The sequence below is a fragment of the Cervus canadensis genome, chromosome 29 (assembly GCF_019320065.1).
Source record: "Cervus canadensis isolate Bull #8, Minnesota chromosome 29, ASM1932006v1, whole genome shotgun sequence".
In the NCBI taxonomy this organism is placed as follows: domain Eukaryota; kingdom Metazoa; phylum Chordata; class Mammalia; order Artiodactyla; family Cervidae; genus Cervus; species Cervus canadensis.
In genome coordinates this window covers 26,783,738-26,799,925 of record NC_057414.1, presented here as the reverse complement: position 1 = coordinate 26,799,925, position 16,188 = coordinate 26,783,738, and the positions used below count along the sequence as shown (strand labels likewise).

Genomic DNA, 16,188 nt, shown 5'->3' with positions numbered 1-16,188 from the left:
ATGTTTCTCTTCCCAGCGATGTCATGCACCATCACACCGTAGCTTGAAAAGGGCCGTGGTGGATGCAGTCACGCCATGGAGATTGATGGACGTTATAGTGAGGGCTCTCCCAGTCCCTCTTCCCCCAGGACCAGTTTGCCAGCACCCCAACCTAGAACCCTGAAATATGTCCAGTCCTTCCTCGCCTGTTTAAGGAATCCACCCAACCAGCTCTGATTTAGTACACGCTTGTCCAGGCTGCAGGCTCTAAGGTGCTGTGTGAGGCACTGGGGATAAATCAATGAAAACACATAGACCCTGTCTTCATGGAGGTAACGATCTAGCAGTGGAAACAGAACTAATATTAACACAATCCATTCAGTTGCGAGTAATGCCACAAAGGAGAAATATAGGGCCCTGCAGCCCCCTCTCCCTGCCCATCTGATTCGCAACTCAGTTCCCTGGCATTTTTCATGGTGGAATTGCCCCCACTCTTCTCTCACTGTTCCTACCTCTAGCCCAGCACTTCCTGTCACTAGCAGGTAACTTCTGCTGTGCCTGGAGGGCCTCTTCCCCGGTCCTCAGACAGGATTTCAGCCTAAGCGGCAGGAACCCAGCCTTAGCAGAATGGTCTTAGCAGAGTCCCCCTCCTCCCCACTGCACCTGGTCAGGCCCAGCTCCTGCCACTCTTCTGCTCCCCAGGACATCATGGTTTCCATGGGAACCCACTCACTTCAAAGGGGAACCAAGGAGACTGCAGGGGAGGAGGGAGAGTGAAGGCCGGATTAACCTCACCCTCTTGGCCCATCTCTGTGGCTGCTGGCAAGCCAAGCCCCAGGTTCCCAACCACCTAACACCGTGCAGCCCACAGCCCACACTGGAGGAGGGGGTGGGGACGTGTGGTCCAAGCTACATTTTAACTTCTTGTGAGGCGGGCCTGGGGAAGGAGATTTTTGAGCTGGGTCCAAACCTGTGGTCCCCACTCCACGGGGCCTCCCCTCCACAGACCCAGGCTCGGCATTGCTCACGGGCCACAAACACAATTACCCACGATGTGCACCTAATCATGGGATCTGCTTGGATTAGACTGCAATCATTAATCTGAGCCTGAGCTCCTGGTTGCCTTGCTGATTAGCCCAGATGATGCTCTAGTATGATCCAATTAAAGACAGGCTCTGCCTCCCCTCTCCCCTGCCACACACACACACACACTCACGCACACACACACACACATACACACACCCAGCTTCCACATCAGAAGGAACCAGTACATTTCATTAACACATCCTCACACACAAATAAAGCGTCAGGGCACTGACCGGCTCCCTCCCTCTCCTGGCACTGCCACCCAGAAGACCTGGCCAGGGAGGGGCCTCCCCCACACCTCCATTCTTCTATGGACCTGGGAGGGGCCTCGGAGGGGGCTCCCAAAAGTCAGAGCCGGGCACTAATCTCCGTGGAAAGGGTCTGGTTACATTTATTGACATGAAATGCCGACTTCCTGATGTACTCTGGAGCGGCCGGCTGCCCCAGGCAGGCAAATCTAATTAGAATTACCCGACCCTGCAGGAGGCGGGGGGCCCCCTCCTCCTCCCTGCCCCGCCCCCAACAAGGGCTATAGAGGGGGCGACTGGCACTAATGGGAGAGGTGTGGTTGTGGGAGACAGACACCCTGGGGCCCTGGGGCAGGCAGGGCTGCAGAGGAAAGAACCAGGCAAGGATGCTGACGTCCGTCTGCTCGGTCATCCTGAGAGGCTGGGCGGCCATGTTTGGCTGGTTCTTTGGTGGCATCAGCTTCAGGTTTCTTCTTCACCTTCGGACAGTTGCAGAGATTATTGTGCAAATGCCATGGGCTGTGAGGGGACCGGCCCCACAAAGGTGAGACGTGTTGGTTGAAGGACCATCTGGGCCTCCGTCCGTCAGGTGATGCCATGATGGACAGTGGGAGGCAGCCCACTTCCTGGCTGGGCCTGGGTAGTGCATGACCCTGGGGTCTTGGGAAGGGTTATGGAGCACGTGGGTCCCATTGGTGGGACATAGAGAACCATCTGCTTTGTGCCAGATGTGGAGCTGGGTGCGGACACGAGTTGTCTCATTATTCTTGCTGAACCAGTGATTAGGTTCTATCATGAAACTGATGCTGAGATGAGTACCAGGAGGAGGGAGGACTCGAGTCTAGGTTTCCAGAAGCTTTACAACACACCAGTAATTGGGGGTCTTTCTAGACTAGGATCGGTGCTCGCTACATGCCCCTGCCCCCTGGAGTCTGGGAAGGGGTCGGGGACCCATCTGCAGTGGGCATGTGAATCACCCGGGATCTCGTCAAAGAGCAGAACAGGAATCCTGAGGTCGAGCGAGGCCTGAGAGTCAGTGTCTCCAAACAGCTCCCAGGGGCTGCGATGCTGCCAGTTCGGACTGCACTTGGAGCATGTCGATCACTATCTAAGTGAGGTGTGATGACTGTGCCCCATCGCATTTCAGAGGCCATGTCACTCTCCTGTCCCTGCTTCTGTTCCCCACAAGGCACAAGCCCACCACACAGGTGAACTTACAGACCCCCTGCAGCCTGGGGTCCCCACACCCAGCTGCTCTGGCCCCCGGCCGTGCTGGGAACTCACCAGGCTCTCCTCCGCCTGGAAGCCCCCAGTCCTCCCATTTCTCCTCCTGCTAGGCAGTCTTACTCAGGTTTCAAGATCAAGCTTGAATACTGCCTCCCCGTTGAAGCTGTCTCTGTTAAAGCTCTGACCACTCTGTGCTGGTTTCTTGTTCTTGTTTTCAGAGAGTCTGACAAGAGCCCACACGTTACCTTTATCATTCACCCTCTTTCCCCTGCGCCCAGCACAGCACTAGTAACAGTAAGGATTCAAAGCCAAGGTGATGGGAGGACAGGAGCACTTACTGGTCTGTGTTGGGGGAGGGGGAGCTGGGGTCCTTCTCAGGGTCTCTGACTGGCCCCGTGACACCAGATCCAGGCATTCTTCAGAGCCCAAGGCAGAGGTCTCTATGCACAGGAGCTGGGCCTGGCCTGTGTGTGTGTGTCTGGGGGTAGGGGGGTGGTCCTTGGGGGGCAGGCACTGTGTTATCCAGGCCTAGTAAGAACCTCGAGTCAGGATCTAGGGATCAGGGCCCATTGCTCTGGACTCCCAACTGTTGGCATTAAAGGCATTCAGCCCATCTGAGGGAGTACAGGTAGAGCCACGGATAATTATGATAACAGCAAAAATTACGACCATCACCATACAGCCACTGTCAGGACTGGGGACAGGGAGTGGGGTGGGGGGTGGTAAGGAAGGACTCAGTCCTCCGATTCCCCCTGGGTGGGCCGGTCCGAGTGTGGGTGGTCTTAGCGTGCACTGCAGGGCTCGCCCAGTGGAGGTCAATGGTGCTGCTGCTCATGGCCGTACGTGCCCACACGAGTGAATGCGACACGGGTTTGACCTCAGTACTGATGCCTCCATACTTGGGCATCTTTTCTTAGTGATGTGGGCTCCCCATGGATAAATGATGACTGAAATCCCTGCCAGGGCCTCATCAGATCTGCCTTCCGAGGGCCGCATCTTCACCTCACCCACGTACATAAGACAGGCCGGAAAGTCCCCGAGCCCCTCCCACCCTGTGCAACAATCAGGGCCCAGCCCTGGGTGCCAGGGGCTAATGCAGACTAAAACGAGACAAGCGGCCTGCTCCCTGCAAACGGCCCCTCTCGGGGAGGATGTCAGAACCTCTACCATCACGTACAACCTCTACTGCTGAAAACCAAAGTCGGCCGTGAATCACAGCATGGGCCAAGCGGTAGCTGCATTAGATTCACCTGGAATGCTTATTAAAAATTCATGTCCTCTTCCTACAGCTTGACCTACTGATTCAGCATTTCCGAGCACAGAGTCCAGCTATGCGTGTTCTAACAAGCCTCCCAGCGGCTTTCAGGTGGACTCAAGTTTGCTCACGACCGAGTCCTGGATGGTGCGTGTGGGAGTGAAGGTGACAATGGGCACTGGGGCCGGGGCAGTCCTGAGGCAGCTCTGAGCGGCGGTGGGGGTGGGGGCGTTCTGATGCTCATCGGGACTCATCTCCCCAGCTGGTGGGGGAGGGCCCCTCCTGGAAGACAGAGCCCAGGCAGCATTTCCCTCCCTGGATGATTCCAGGAATCTGGAGCCCACCCTGCATGGGCAGCTGAGGGCTCTCTGGGGTGATTTCAGAGGGAAGCGGGGAGAGAACAGCCCTGGCTACTGGCTTCCATGAGCCCACCCTCGGGCCAGCACTCTCATCTCTCAGGCTGAGCTGGGCCTGAGGCTACCTGGGGGCTTCTGAGTGTGGTCTGGCCGAGTGTCTCCTACCTGTACACAGCGCGCTTGTCGGCCTCCAGCTGGGCCTGGGGGTCAATGGGGGCAGTGGGCACGGGCGTGCTGGCAGCAGCCGAGGGCGTGGAGATGTGGACAGCCTGGGCCTTAGAGGGGGCTTGAGCGGTCGCCGTCATCTGCAGAGACAAGAGAGAGGAGGTGTGGGTTAGTGGACCAGGACCACTGGTTCCCCGGCTGGAGCCGTGAGGTCTACCTCATCCCGTGTTGTGTGTGTGGATAAGAGAAAGTGTACAGAGTAATGTGAGCTTATAATGAGCACCCATGTGTCCATGTGCTACCGTGGGCAGAGAGAGGGCGTTTCTTCAACGCAGAAAGTTCTGGAGAATGAAAAGTTCTGGACCATCCAAAACCAAGTGATGCTGAAGTGAGCTCACTTTAAAAGCCATAGTTCTTAATGCAAAGTAAGGTGGTGGCCTCTGCCCAGAAGCTGGGGGAAAAAAAAAAAAAACTGAATGATGAGCCCTTTAAATTTCGCTTACGAGTCACTTGGGCTGAACTGAGCAGTGCTGCGTTTGATTCTATGATTTTGGAGGGCAGGAAAAAATTAGCTGAGTCAGTTCTCAATTGGGCAAAGATTTATTCCATTTAACGTAAGCCAGAGGTAACTGTTTTAATGGTTTTGATTGATAACTGAGTGTTCTGCAAATTTTGGTTTACCTGGGCACTTGAAGATAAGCAGGTTTTAGTGGACAATGAGCAGATTTCTGTTCTCAACTCTAACGAATATTTAGAGTAGTACTTTTCCTCCTATGTTACATGCCTTGGAAGGTGTCCCAAGTTTATGTCAATCAGAGCACCTTTTAAAAATATATTGGACTTTCTGTATAAGATCTCATTTGAAGAAATGATTAAATGGCTTTAAATTTTTTGGCAACCATCATTACAGAACTTAATGCTTTTATTTTCTCTGATTAAATGGATCCCTGAAACATCATGTGTGGTGATAAGCCTCAACTGTTCCCTTCCTCCAGCCCATCTACAGTGCCTCACAGCTCTCATCCCCTCTGCTCTTGGGACTTGACATCCTTGTCTGCCTCTCGAGATAACACTTTGTTCACCCCTTCATCCCCAGCACGCAATTGGCACAGAGTGAATGCCTGGTATGTGTTGAGAAGATGAATGAGGGAATAAAGAGTGAACACACCTTGAAAGAATCAGATGTTTTACAGCTGGAAAGCTCATCATATGATCTAGGTCCCTGCTTTCTAAAAGAGAGTATGGTATTTCCACGAATTCATTATTGGTGGTGCCAGCGGCCCCCAAACACTCGCTGTCTCAGCTTCTTCGTTAGATCTGTCAGATGCCACATCTTCAGAGTAAAATAGAGTCCCTCTGCCCCTTTCTCTCCCCTGGCTCTGCCTCATTTCACAGCCCTTATCATGACCCTGTATTTCACAACCCTTGGACTAGACACTACACTACTTGCTATTTTCTCTCCCACCTCCAACTCAAATTTAAGCTCAAAGAGGGCTGATTAACAGTTGCGTTTGCAGGGCCTAGAATAGCCTAGCACTAACTGATGTTCAACAAATATTTATTGAATGAATGAGTGACTGATGGTAAATAAAATTGAGACTATAAAAGAAATATACTGTCTCCTCATCATTTTTTGTTAGGTAGAGATAGTCTTGTCTCTGTTGGCTGAGCTGGGGGAGCTTTCTCAAACTCAGTGCTAACAGGCTAGACAAGAACATCACAGTACCTTGAGGCCAGCGAGGTACCACACTTGACTCCTACTGTCTCCTGCTAATAGCTTTTTGACTTAGAGCAAATCCCTCAGCTTTCCTAAGCTCCTACTTTCTCATCTGTAAGCAAACCGGTGTCCTTTGAGGATTCACGGGTATTAGGGCTGCAGTCTATGGGGCCACAAACAGTCAGACACAACTGGGTGATTGAGCATGCACAACAAGGGAGAAAGTAGAAACAAACGCTGTTCTAATCTTCAAAATACAGAAATAAGGTGGAATCAGAAATGCTAAATACTTCTAAACTTCACATTGACTCGGATCATTTTTTTTTCACTCACTAATGCAACTGATTATTTTCCCAATACTTTTTGAGTCCCCACTGGGTACTAGGCACTGGGGTGGCTAGGATGAATGCCTGATACAATAGTGCCCACTTACTGGGTTTAACATGCTAAAGAGAAGGAGGATGTAGTAGACAGAGATGCTGTAAATGACCTCCCGTGATTTCCTCATGGAAAACGTGGAGACATGGCCTGGTGGACAACTGTGTGGATTATTAGGAAGCTACACCCAAAGGATGATAATGAAAGGAGAGATGTCAGTAGGAGAAAGGCTTCTGGGAAATGCTACATTCTTTCTCCTCGACCCTCTTCCTCAATATTTTAATCAGTGACTTAGAAAAAAAAAAAAAAAAACACTTGACAAATTTATGGGTGACATGAAACCTGGATCCAAACAATTTTTACAGATTTTGGCAATGTACTAATTCTAATAAGATTAATTCTCATCTAATAAGTTGGAATTTAAACTTCTAACACTTTGGCCAAAAAAAAAGATCGATAATATAAGTACAGAACAGGGGAGATGTGGTTTAGCAGCATGCTTCAGTTGACAGCAGGCTCAGTCTATCCAAAGTGTAACATGTCTGTCAAACAAACAAACCATTATACTGATGCTCTGTGAGGACCCATGAGCAGAGGCGTGGCTCATGCAGAGCTTCCAGCCCTGCACACTAAACTGAGAGGGTGCATGAAGGTATACTCAGCGGGGAGTGGACCAGGCTGCTGAAGGGATTCTGAGGAATATTTGCAGGCATCTGCAATGCTAAGAAAGATCAGGGGGAATGGGCGGGAGATGGAGGGACATGTGAGACCCCTTTGAACCCCTGAACCAGGGGTTAGATTGTGTAAGTTCTGTACTGTGTGCTCAAAAGTGTCAAACTACAACCGATGCATCAAACCTGCAAAACATAAAGCACATTTGGGCTCGACCCAAATAGTTAAGTTTCCAAGCCTCTGAGCCCTCCAAGGCTGGGAGGCACTGCCTCCAGGAAGTTGCTTCCACTGGCACAGGGGCCAAGCAGAGACTCACCTGGAGATGGTGGAAGCTCCCTAACTGGCTGGGCTGGCTTAGGTGCTATCTGAAAAAGCACCTTCTTTTTAAAAAAATTTATGTATTTATTTTTGCCTGCACTGGGTCTTGCTGTGCGGGGGCTTTCTCTTGTCGTGGCTAGCAGGGGCAGCTCTCTAGTTGTGTGAAGGTTTCTTATTGCGGTGGCTTCTCTTGTTGCGGAGCATGGGCTCTAGGGTGCGGACTCAGTAGTTGTGCTGCCTGGGCTTTCAGTAGTTTCGGCACACGGGCTTAGTTGCCCCACTGCACGCGGGATCTTCCTGGACCAGAGACTAAACCCATATCCCCTGCATCGGCAGGCAGATTCCCAACCCCTGGACCATCAGGGAAGTCCGGAAGCCCCTTCTATTAATAGCGGTGAGAGGCTTGGATGCCATGATGATGCTTATACCATCACTACCCACCCCCAGCAATGGCACGTGGCTCCCATTAGATGATGTACAGTGTGTAAAAGTGCTTTGGAAACTCTAAAGTTTTTCCCACATGGAGGGTGGTTGTAGTTATCAAACACAAGATTTCCAGAACATGTATCTTGTAAAAAGCAAGGCACGGCTCGTTCAAGAGCAAAATACACGTGGACTGGTGTATTCTGCTCGGCTTGGTCCTCTAAGGGTGAATTTCCTTGTGTCCTTGAAGGAATCCACAAGGGGCCCCTATGCAGATGAGCTTCTAGGAGCGTGAGGGCTGAGGGGAGGGGCTCCTTTTCCTCTGACCTCCCATTTCTAGGCAGGACTTCAGGGAAAAATGGGGCAGAAAGGCCTGCTGGGGTCTAGAGGAAAGCGTAAATCAAAAGCAGTCATTGCCAGCATCCCAAGAGGCTCTAGTTGAGAGGCTGTTGTTGGGGTTCAGAGAACCGGGGAGCTGGCCTGAGGAGGACGATGATTCAGATTTATTTAGCTCCTGGGGGTCAAGTCAGCAAACTTTTGACATTTCCTCCAGGTTTGGAGAATGAGTGTTTATCTCCAAATAGATTTCTTTTTCTAGCCAGAGACACCCATTTCTCAAGAACCAGAGCGCAGAGGAAGAGGCCCATAGCTGTCTCAGGGCCCGGGAGCAGGGGGAAGAGGGTGTTGGGTGGTGAGATTTTGGCAGGAGGTTCTGGCCCTAAAAAAGAGAAGCTGTTGGGAGAGATTGCACGGATGGAGGGCAGAGATCACTTGCTCTGGTAAACAAAGGCCAAATGATAATTTTTCGGGAATTTTGCAAGTTTGATAATCACATTAACAGCTTGACAGTGGCCATGGTGGGAGCAATCACACCATGGAAACTGACAAATGTTGCAAATCAAATCCTTTCCCTAAACCCCACCCTGAGAGCCGGTTGTTAAATATTTACCAGCACATCCCTAACATCAGAGTTTCTCTCCAGGTAAGTTTCTCTTGTTCTGTAGTGAAGAGACTACACTCTCTGAGGCCACTTGGTATGTCCCCAGCGGGTCCCAGAAATGGCCACTTCAGCCTAGGAGCCCTCCTCCAAGGAAAGCCCTGGACATCCTACCCAGACAGGCTGTGAGCCTTGATTAAGAAAGCAGGGGACTTCCCTGGTGGCTCAGGGGTTAAGAATCCGCCTTCCAATGTAGGGGACGTGGGTTCCATCCCTGGTTGGGGAACTGAGATTCCCACATGCCGAAGGGCAACTAAGCCCATGCGGCACAACTACCAAGACCACGAGCCGCAGTGAAAGGTCCCGCACGCTGCAACTAAGACCCAACACAGCCAAATAAATAAATATTTTTTAAAAAGAGGAAGAGATTTGGATACAAAGAGCGGATGGGGATGGGTGACAGCATTCTCCAGAGGTCTGCCCATGGTGAGCTGCACCACTGAGCCCAGAACCTACACACAGGCTTCCACAGTCCCCATCGCCTCTCCTAGCATCCCACAGATGTTCTGACTCGCTAGACTCTCCTCTATCAACCAGCTCCGACCCAGCCCTGCATTGATCCTGATCCAGCTAAAGGTCCCTGCCCAGATTCTCCATTTGTGACACGGTGAGATGAAAGTTCCTGATGCCCCAGCCCCAGTCCTAAAACACCAAGGGAAGAGTTGGGGGTGTACGCTGTGTGTGTGTAGGAAGGCAGGAAGGCAGAATCTGGAGGGGCTTAGAGATCCAGCCCCTCAACAGTCTAGTCTGCCACGAATACGAACAGAGGACGCTGGCATGGCTTACGAGGTGCTCCCCTGCCCAATCCAGAGGTGCTCACTGACACCGGACTGGATAAATATACCCGGGGACCTCCCACAGGTGCTTTCTGCAAATGCTGGGCCACCAAGGTCTGCACCTCCCCACCACGACTCAGCCCAGACAGCACTCCTGGGGGACGCCCCCTCGTCTGACCTGGCAAGGTAGGGTTGCCCATCCCACCAGGCCAGGGAAGCCTTGTGTTCTGAGAATACAGGCCCGGCCACTAGGGGCTGCTGAGGCTCCAGCAGGGCTGGGTTGGTTTGGGAGGGGGGGGCGGGCAGGCAGGAGGGCCAGATCTGGCTTCCCAAGTGGCTCAGCGGTAAAGAACCCTCCTGCAACGCAGAAGACTTGCAGGAAACCAGGGTTTGATCCCTGGATCGGGAAGATCCCTTGGAGAAGGAAATGGCAACCCACTCTAGTATCCTTCCCTGGAAATCCCCACGGACAGAGGATCTTGGCAGGCTACAGAACATGGGGTCAGAAAGGGTCAGACACGACTGAGTGACTAAAGACAAACAAAAGGCCAGATCTGGTTTCCTGGTAACCTAGATGGAGTCCAAGGACCTGTGAGGTCAGGGCTTGAAGCCATTTAGTAAATATCAGGTTTGGCCTGAGCAGTGGGGAGGCAGAAGGGGGTACAATGGGTGGTTTTGGGGGGAGGGCACAGCCCACAGGGTGCTCAGGACTGGACCTGCTCACTGGCCCAGCCTCATCTCAGGTATGGCAACCCTCCCCCACCCCACCCCCCAGCAGACCCTCCTGGGTGGGGGTGCCCAGACATGCCCCCACCCCCATGGCTTCCTCAGCAGAAAAGGTCCAAGCTTCCCCGCCTGGTGTCACCCGCCCCATACCGGTCACCCCTGCATGCCATCAATGCTGTGGACACTCTGCCTGAGACACTGGGGCTACAACAGTGAACAGAACAGACGTGTTCCCTGCCCTCCAGGATCCCCCCTGACCACGTGTGAACACACCTCTCTTTCATGACTCAACTGGAGGAAGCGTCAGCCCTCTCGGGAAGCCTGTCCCAATTCTCCACATCCCTGTCTATGTGGAGAAGGAAATGGCAGCCCACTCCAGTATTCTCGCCTGGAAAATCCCATGGACAGAGGAGCCTGGCAGGCTACCGTCCATGAGGTCAAAAAGGGTCGGACATGATTGAGCAACTAAGCCCTGACCAGGTAGCCCCATCCCCCGCCTCCTCTGCACATAGGGTGATGGACCTTAAACTCCATAACACTTCAGGCCCTCTTCTATCCATCTCCCCGAGTGGACTGGAGTCCAGCTTCCATCACCAGCCCTGGCTCCCATGGGCTCTTGGCGTGTTTGTGAAATGACTGAATCACTGACTGAATGAGGATATGAGAGCATGCATGCTCAATCGTGTCTGACTCTTTTGTAACCCCATGGACTGTAGCCCACCAGGCTCCCTATCCATGGAATTTCCCAAGTGAGAATACTGGAGTATTCTTGTAGATTCTTGAAGGATCTTTCTGGGGATCTTCCTGACCCAGCGATCAAACCTGCATCTCCTGCATTGCAAGCTGATTCTTTACCACTGAGCCACCAGAGAAGCCCAGAAAATGAGAGAGTGGCGTGTTAAAAGGCTTAGGGATCCAAGCCAGGAGGAGTCAAGCCTGGTTCCTCCAAATATGCCCCAACTCAATCAGCTCGAGGAGAGGAAGGGCTGGAGGACAGGAGGGTAGCCCATTTGGCTCAAAGAGGCTCCTGCAACAGCAGGCCTGGGGTACCTGCCTTCTGATCCCAGGACCGACCAGATAGAACAAGCCACGGAAAGAAGTTACTTTGTGGTGTAAAATGGAGGTCTTCAGCAATTAATTAATTTTAAAAGGGTTTGTAGGCAGTGGTTTACAAAATGAAACTTGAAAGTGTTTGCTACCCTGACTGCAACTGCTGAGGTGACTGGACATGTGGCTAGAGGGAGGAAGGCCATGCACTGGGATCCAAGTCTTTCACTTCCCAGCTTCATGTACTTTCACAGGCACTGTCTTCTCCCCATCTTTCCCTCCATCCCTGGAGGACCCTTTGCTTGTATAATGGTTCCACAACAGTGAATTCAGTTAGGCCCTTGAGGGTACGTGTGTATGTGTGTGTGTGAGGGAGTGTGTTTACAGCTAGAGACACATACTTGATATCCCTACTGTGTTCCCAATAAAAAGGAGAGTGATTAAAGTTCAATCCAGTCTTGTCTACTAGAGACGTACAGAGATCAAGTAAAAAAAAAAATCAATGTCCGGGTCATGGCCGAAAGAAAGCTGGAAAACAGCATGCTACCCTTCACACCCACACTCCCAGCTGCCCTGTTAGGCAGGGAAGGCAGAAGTTATTCCCATTTTACTGATGCAGAAAGGCCCCCAGTAAACCATAAGCCCCATTAGGGCAGGGACATGTGTCCCTGGCACATAGCACAGGGTCTGCACGACCCATGGAAAGCCCCTGGTATTTATTAAATGGTTGAGTGAATGCCAGAAACAAGATTGAAACTTCTTGTCCAACTTTGTATAATTCATCAGCAGTGGAGTGGGACTGGCCTAGGATGATGAATTCCTACTTTACCACGCTGACTTGAGTCGGCTCACTCTTCTTCCTCCAGACCACAAACTCCAAGGACAGCACAGACCTCAGAGCTGTGCTCACCCACCCCCATCCCACTCAGCTCCACAGATATCCGAGCTCCTAGAAGATCAACTGGAAAAGGGGGGTGGGGAGGGAAGGCAGGTTCCAGCTCCCTAGGCCCTCTGCTGACGGATCACCTGTTCCCTGATTTATTTTAAGCTTTGTGTACTTCGGCCATCAACTATTTTTGTCACTGTTGAGAACGCTCATCCTGCTTGTAGGCAAGAGGATAGACAATAAAATATCTGAGGGTTTTTTTTTTTTTTGGTAAATATAAGAATTCAGGTAGGAAGTTTGTCAAATAAAAACCCTAGATAAGGCCATGAGAGCATGGGTGTCTTCTAGCAAAATCCTGTTGCTAGGCCACTGTCTCCTAAGTGAGACTTAAGGCCCCATGGACGGACCTGAAGGCTGTTTTCGCCTTTGCCACAATGAGGAATCCAGGCCTGGAGTGAGCTGGAGTTCAGGAACATGTCCTGTTGAAAGACATGGGTGGCCCAAGCAGGCCACGGAGAGAGGTCACTGTGCACAGTGAGAAGAAAGGCCCAGCAGAAAATAAAAAAGAAAGAGAAGAGTCCGTTTTGATGAGTCAAAGCGAGGGAAGGCAGGTCACCCATATGGTCCCTCTGGTACTGGCCCCAGGGGCAAAGGGAGATGTCAATCACAGCCACAGAAGAGGCTTTCAAAGCTGTGGAATTAACTCTAAAGCTGCAGAGTGCCTCACCGGCAGCTGAGCAGAAGGCCCTGCGTGGCAGGGGGCTCCCACCCATAAAGGGATGAGAGGAATGTAAAGTGTGAAAACAACTGAACCCGCTTCTGCCCGGCCCAGCTGCATGGCCTGGATGGAGGAGGGCATTCACAGCCAGGGGCCCTGACCACTTCCCATCCCCCTCCACCTAATGAAACCAGCGTGGGGATACTAATGACTGATCAAAGCCCTTCCAGCTCCCCCAGATATCTGCTCCCCTGGCCCCTGCCCAGAGAGGGCAGGATGCCTGGTCAGGGAGGGAAAGAAGTTACTCAGAGGGCAAGAGAGACAGGTCTGGTCTCCCCCGACATGGCTGGCCCAGCCTTAGCCTTTCTGGTGCAGCATGGCGGAGGGGGCAGGTAGCATGATCTGGACCCCTCATCTCCCAGCACAGCGTGCTGAACACCATTCTCCTGGTTCTGAGGGTGGCAGGAGGATGGAGGGGGCCGGGGAAGGAGTCTCAAACAAGGGTTTGACTCCCTTCTGAAGTGAGCTTCCCATCCGGGTCCTGAGCTGAGAGTTCTGACTTTGTCTGTCTTGCCTGCCTCTGGTCAATAACAAGGCTGCATCCCTGGTGAATTGCCAGAACTCTTTCAATACCCCCTATCATGACATCACACTATGTAAGCACCTAGCTACCTGCAGAGCAATTGGCTCCTAATCCAAACTGCAAGAGTGCCCCCATCCATTGCCACTGTGCCTAGTGGGTCAGACTGGCCACCGGGATTTCTGCTTTGTACTCAAATGCTCACGCAGCTGACAAGCTGGGGACACGCAGAGGAGTACTAAACGCTGAATACACACACACAAATAGACCAGATAAAATATTTGTCTTGCCTATAAGCCAAGGGCAAAGGTATTTGTAGAACGGTAGGTATGTGTCTGTGTTTGAGGAAGGGTGGGGGGAGGTTATTGACCGCAGGAGTTTGGGAGGAGGGTGTTATGGTGGAGGGTGGGGAAGCTGCTGCCTCTCCAGTAAAGCTGTCAGTTTCCTAAAATTGCTGATGGAGCCACAGAGCGAGAACTCTGGTGGGTGGGTGGTGTTGCCCACGGGGTGTTACAGGAAATGGGAGAACTTGAATGACATTTCAGAGGTGGAAAGAGTGCTTGGATGGAGGGTATGTGCCTGGATGGGTGAGAGGGAGCTTATGTTACCAGGAAAATTCTGGGAGGAAGACTGGACTGGCGCTTGCCGGGAGAGGGGAGTAACAGCAGAGAACATGACTTTGAGGATCCCTTAGGTATCCGTAGGGGTGCTGGGGCAGTGGGGTAGGAAAGTCCAGGTGACAGATGGGCAGGCAGAGGCAGAGACGTGAAAGGATGAAGAGTGATGTGGGCCCCGAATGGAGGGACCACACACCTTGTTTGCATCCAGGTAGGTCTCTCTGGAGACAATGTCCTCATTAAAGTTATCGGAGAATTCCACAGACCTGTGACTTGCCCTACGTCTTGGGGCATAAAGTGAGAATCTGCATCCAGGACTCAGGTGTTATCACGCCAGAACTGAGGTACTGGAGGTGGACAGCAGAGGGCGCTGTGGCTCTGATAGAATTCAACAGGGAGCCACAGGAAGGAGGAAGCAGGCCACAGGAAGGGTCCCAGTGGGTTGTTGCTTTTGTACTCTCTAAACTCAGGGTCGGTCTTCAGTGCACAATGAACACAGAGGGACATTCTTACAAGTAATCACGGGGTTTTCTAGGATGGACGGGAACAGAACTGAGGGACCAGAAGCTGCTTAACTGTTATACCACTTGGCTTGTGCCCAAATAGCACAGAGCCATAACCATGAATGTTTCTGGACTAAAATGGGAAGAAGAAGAAAAAAAAGCCTCCCTCATTTTTAATAACTTTATTCCCCAAACTTCAAAAATGAAATTGCCAAGTTAAGAATTTGCCTTGAAAAAATTTTTCCTAATTTATTATAAAGAAGGTCCGGGGCTTGGGAATTTTTTAATGCAGATTCCTAATTTTCCAAAGCGAGATTCTCCTGTGCATTTGAATAGATTATGCTCGGTATTGCTAGCCCTTAGCACAACGGGAACATTATTAAAACGACTGCATGGGTCTCAGAGGACGGGCCCTGCTTTCTCGCTTCCTTTTTCATTTTGGGAACTTTGTAGCAAAGACTGTCCATTTCTGCCCATGGAAGAAACTGGGTTTCTGAAGAGGTGATAAAGAGATGCACTCAGAGGTCTAGGCCTTGAAAAGGCAAGTCATATCGGGTCCAAAGGTAATGAGATTAGACCTGAAGGAATGGAGAAGTGTGGGACCCTTTCCAGAGAGACCCTGTTCTGGAAGTGATACCCTGTGGGCCTGGCCCATGCTATTTGGCTGGGCTTTCCTGAGGACATGGAGTGTCAGAAAGCAGCTGGTTTGCCAGGATGATGAGCATGATGAGGGCAATGGAGCAGGCTTCTTCTGGGAAGCAGGGCTCAGCCCCTGGTTGCACAAAGGGAAGAAGGCAGGAGGACCAGAGAAAGTTCCCCATGCTTGAAAACCCAACATGGAAGACATGCTCACATGATAGCCACTCTGAGAAGCCCCGAAGAGTGGGGAGAAGGGCCCCCCGAAAGCCAACTGGCCTCAAAGTCTAGCACACTGGGGAGAGCAGCCCCTCCCTGTGAGCCAGAGACTCTGCCCTGCAGTCTTCACCCACCTCCTCTATCCCACCCGTTCCATCCATGCCCTAAGTTCTCCCTGTGATCACTCATCCTGGTCAGTTTCCTTGGGAACCAGTTTGGCTCAGAGAGGACACATGGGAATCTAGCCACAGCCTAGTGGCCTAACCAAGGCCATAAAGACCCCAGGCCTTGGCCTGGTCACTTTACCATGAACACTGAGACTTCACCCCTGGACTTCTGTGGTTACAAGAAGATATGGCTTTGCTGTGGAAAATTATTCCTCTGCTGTAAATGTGAGTATTTTTGATGGCGAGATTCCAGTGGCTCCTGGAGAAGAGAGCCCTGGGACAGCCCCCTCATTGGGTTTCTGCTCGGAGGCCTCAGATGAGCGCTGGAGCCTCCCTTCCCCCACTAAAAGGCTACAGCAGCTTGGTGGTGGCTTCGGGAGGCGGGGGGCTGAGCACTATAGGGCTGCAGCCTCACCTCCCCCACCCCCCTCAGCACCTGGGATGGATGACTTCTCAGCTGTACCCTCTACCTCACTCCACCGGGATCAGCAT

The 16,188-nt window shown here is 51.8% G+C and overlaps 1 protein-coding gene across 2 annotated transcripts in view; it reads right to left on the bottom strand.

The window, feature by feature from the left end:
* PKNOX2 (PBX/knotted 1 homeobox 2) overlaps positions 1 to 16,188 on the bottom strand; it is a 289,557-nt gene that overhangs the window by 66,597 nt on the left and 206,772 nt on the right. For both annotated transcript variants that reach the window (XM_043451879.1, XM_043451881.1), the window contains one exon: positions 4,317 to 4,456. In XM_043451879.1, the coding sequence (XP_043307814.1) occupies positions 4,317 to 4,456 (140 nt within the window). The remainder of the gene's footprint in view (positions 1 to 4,316; positions 4,457 to 16,188) is intronic.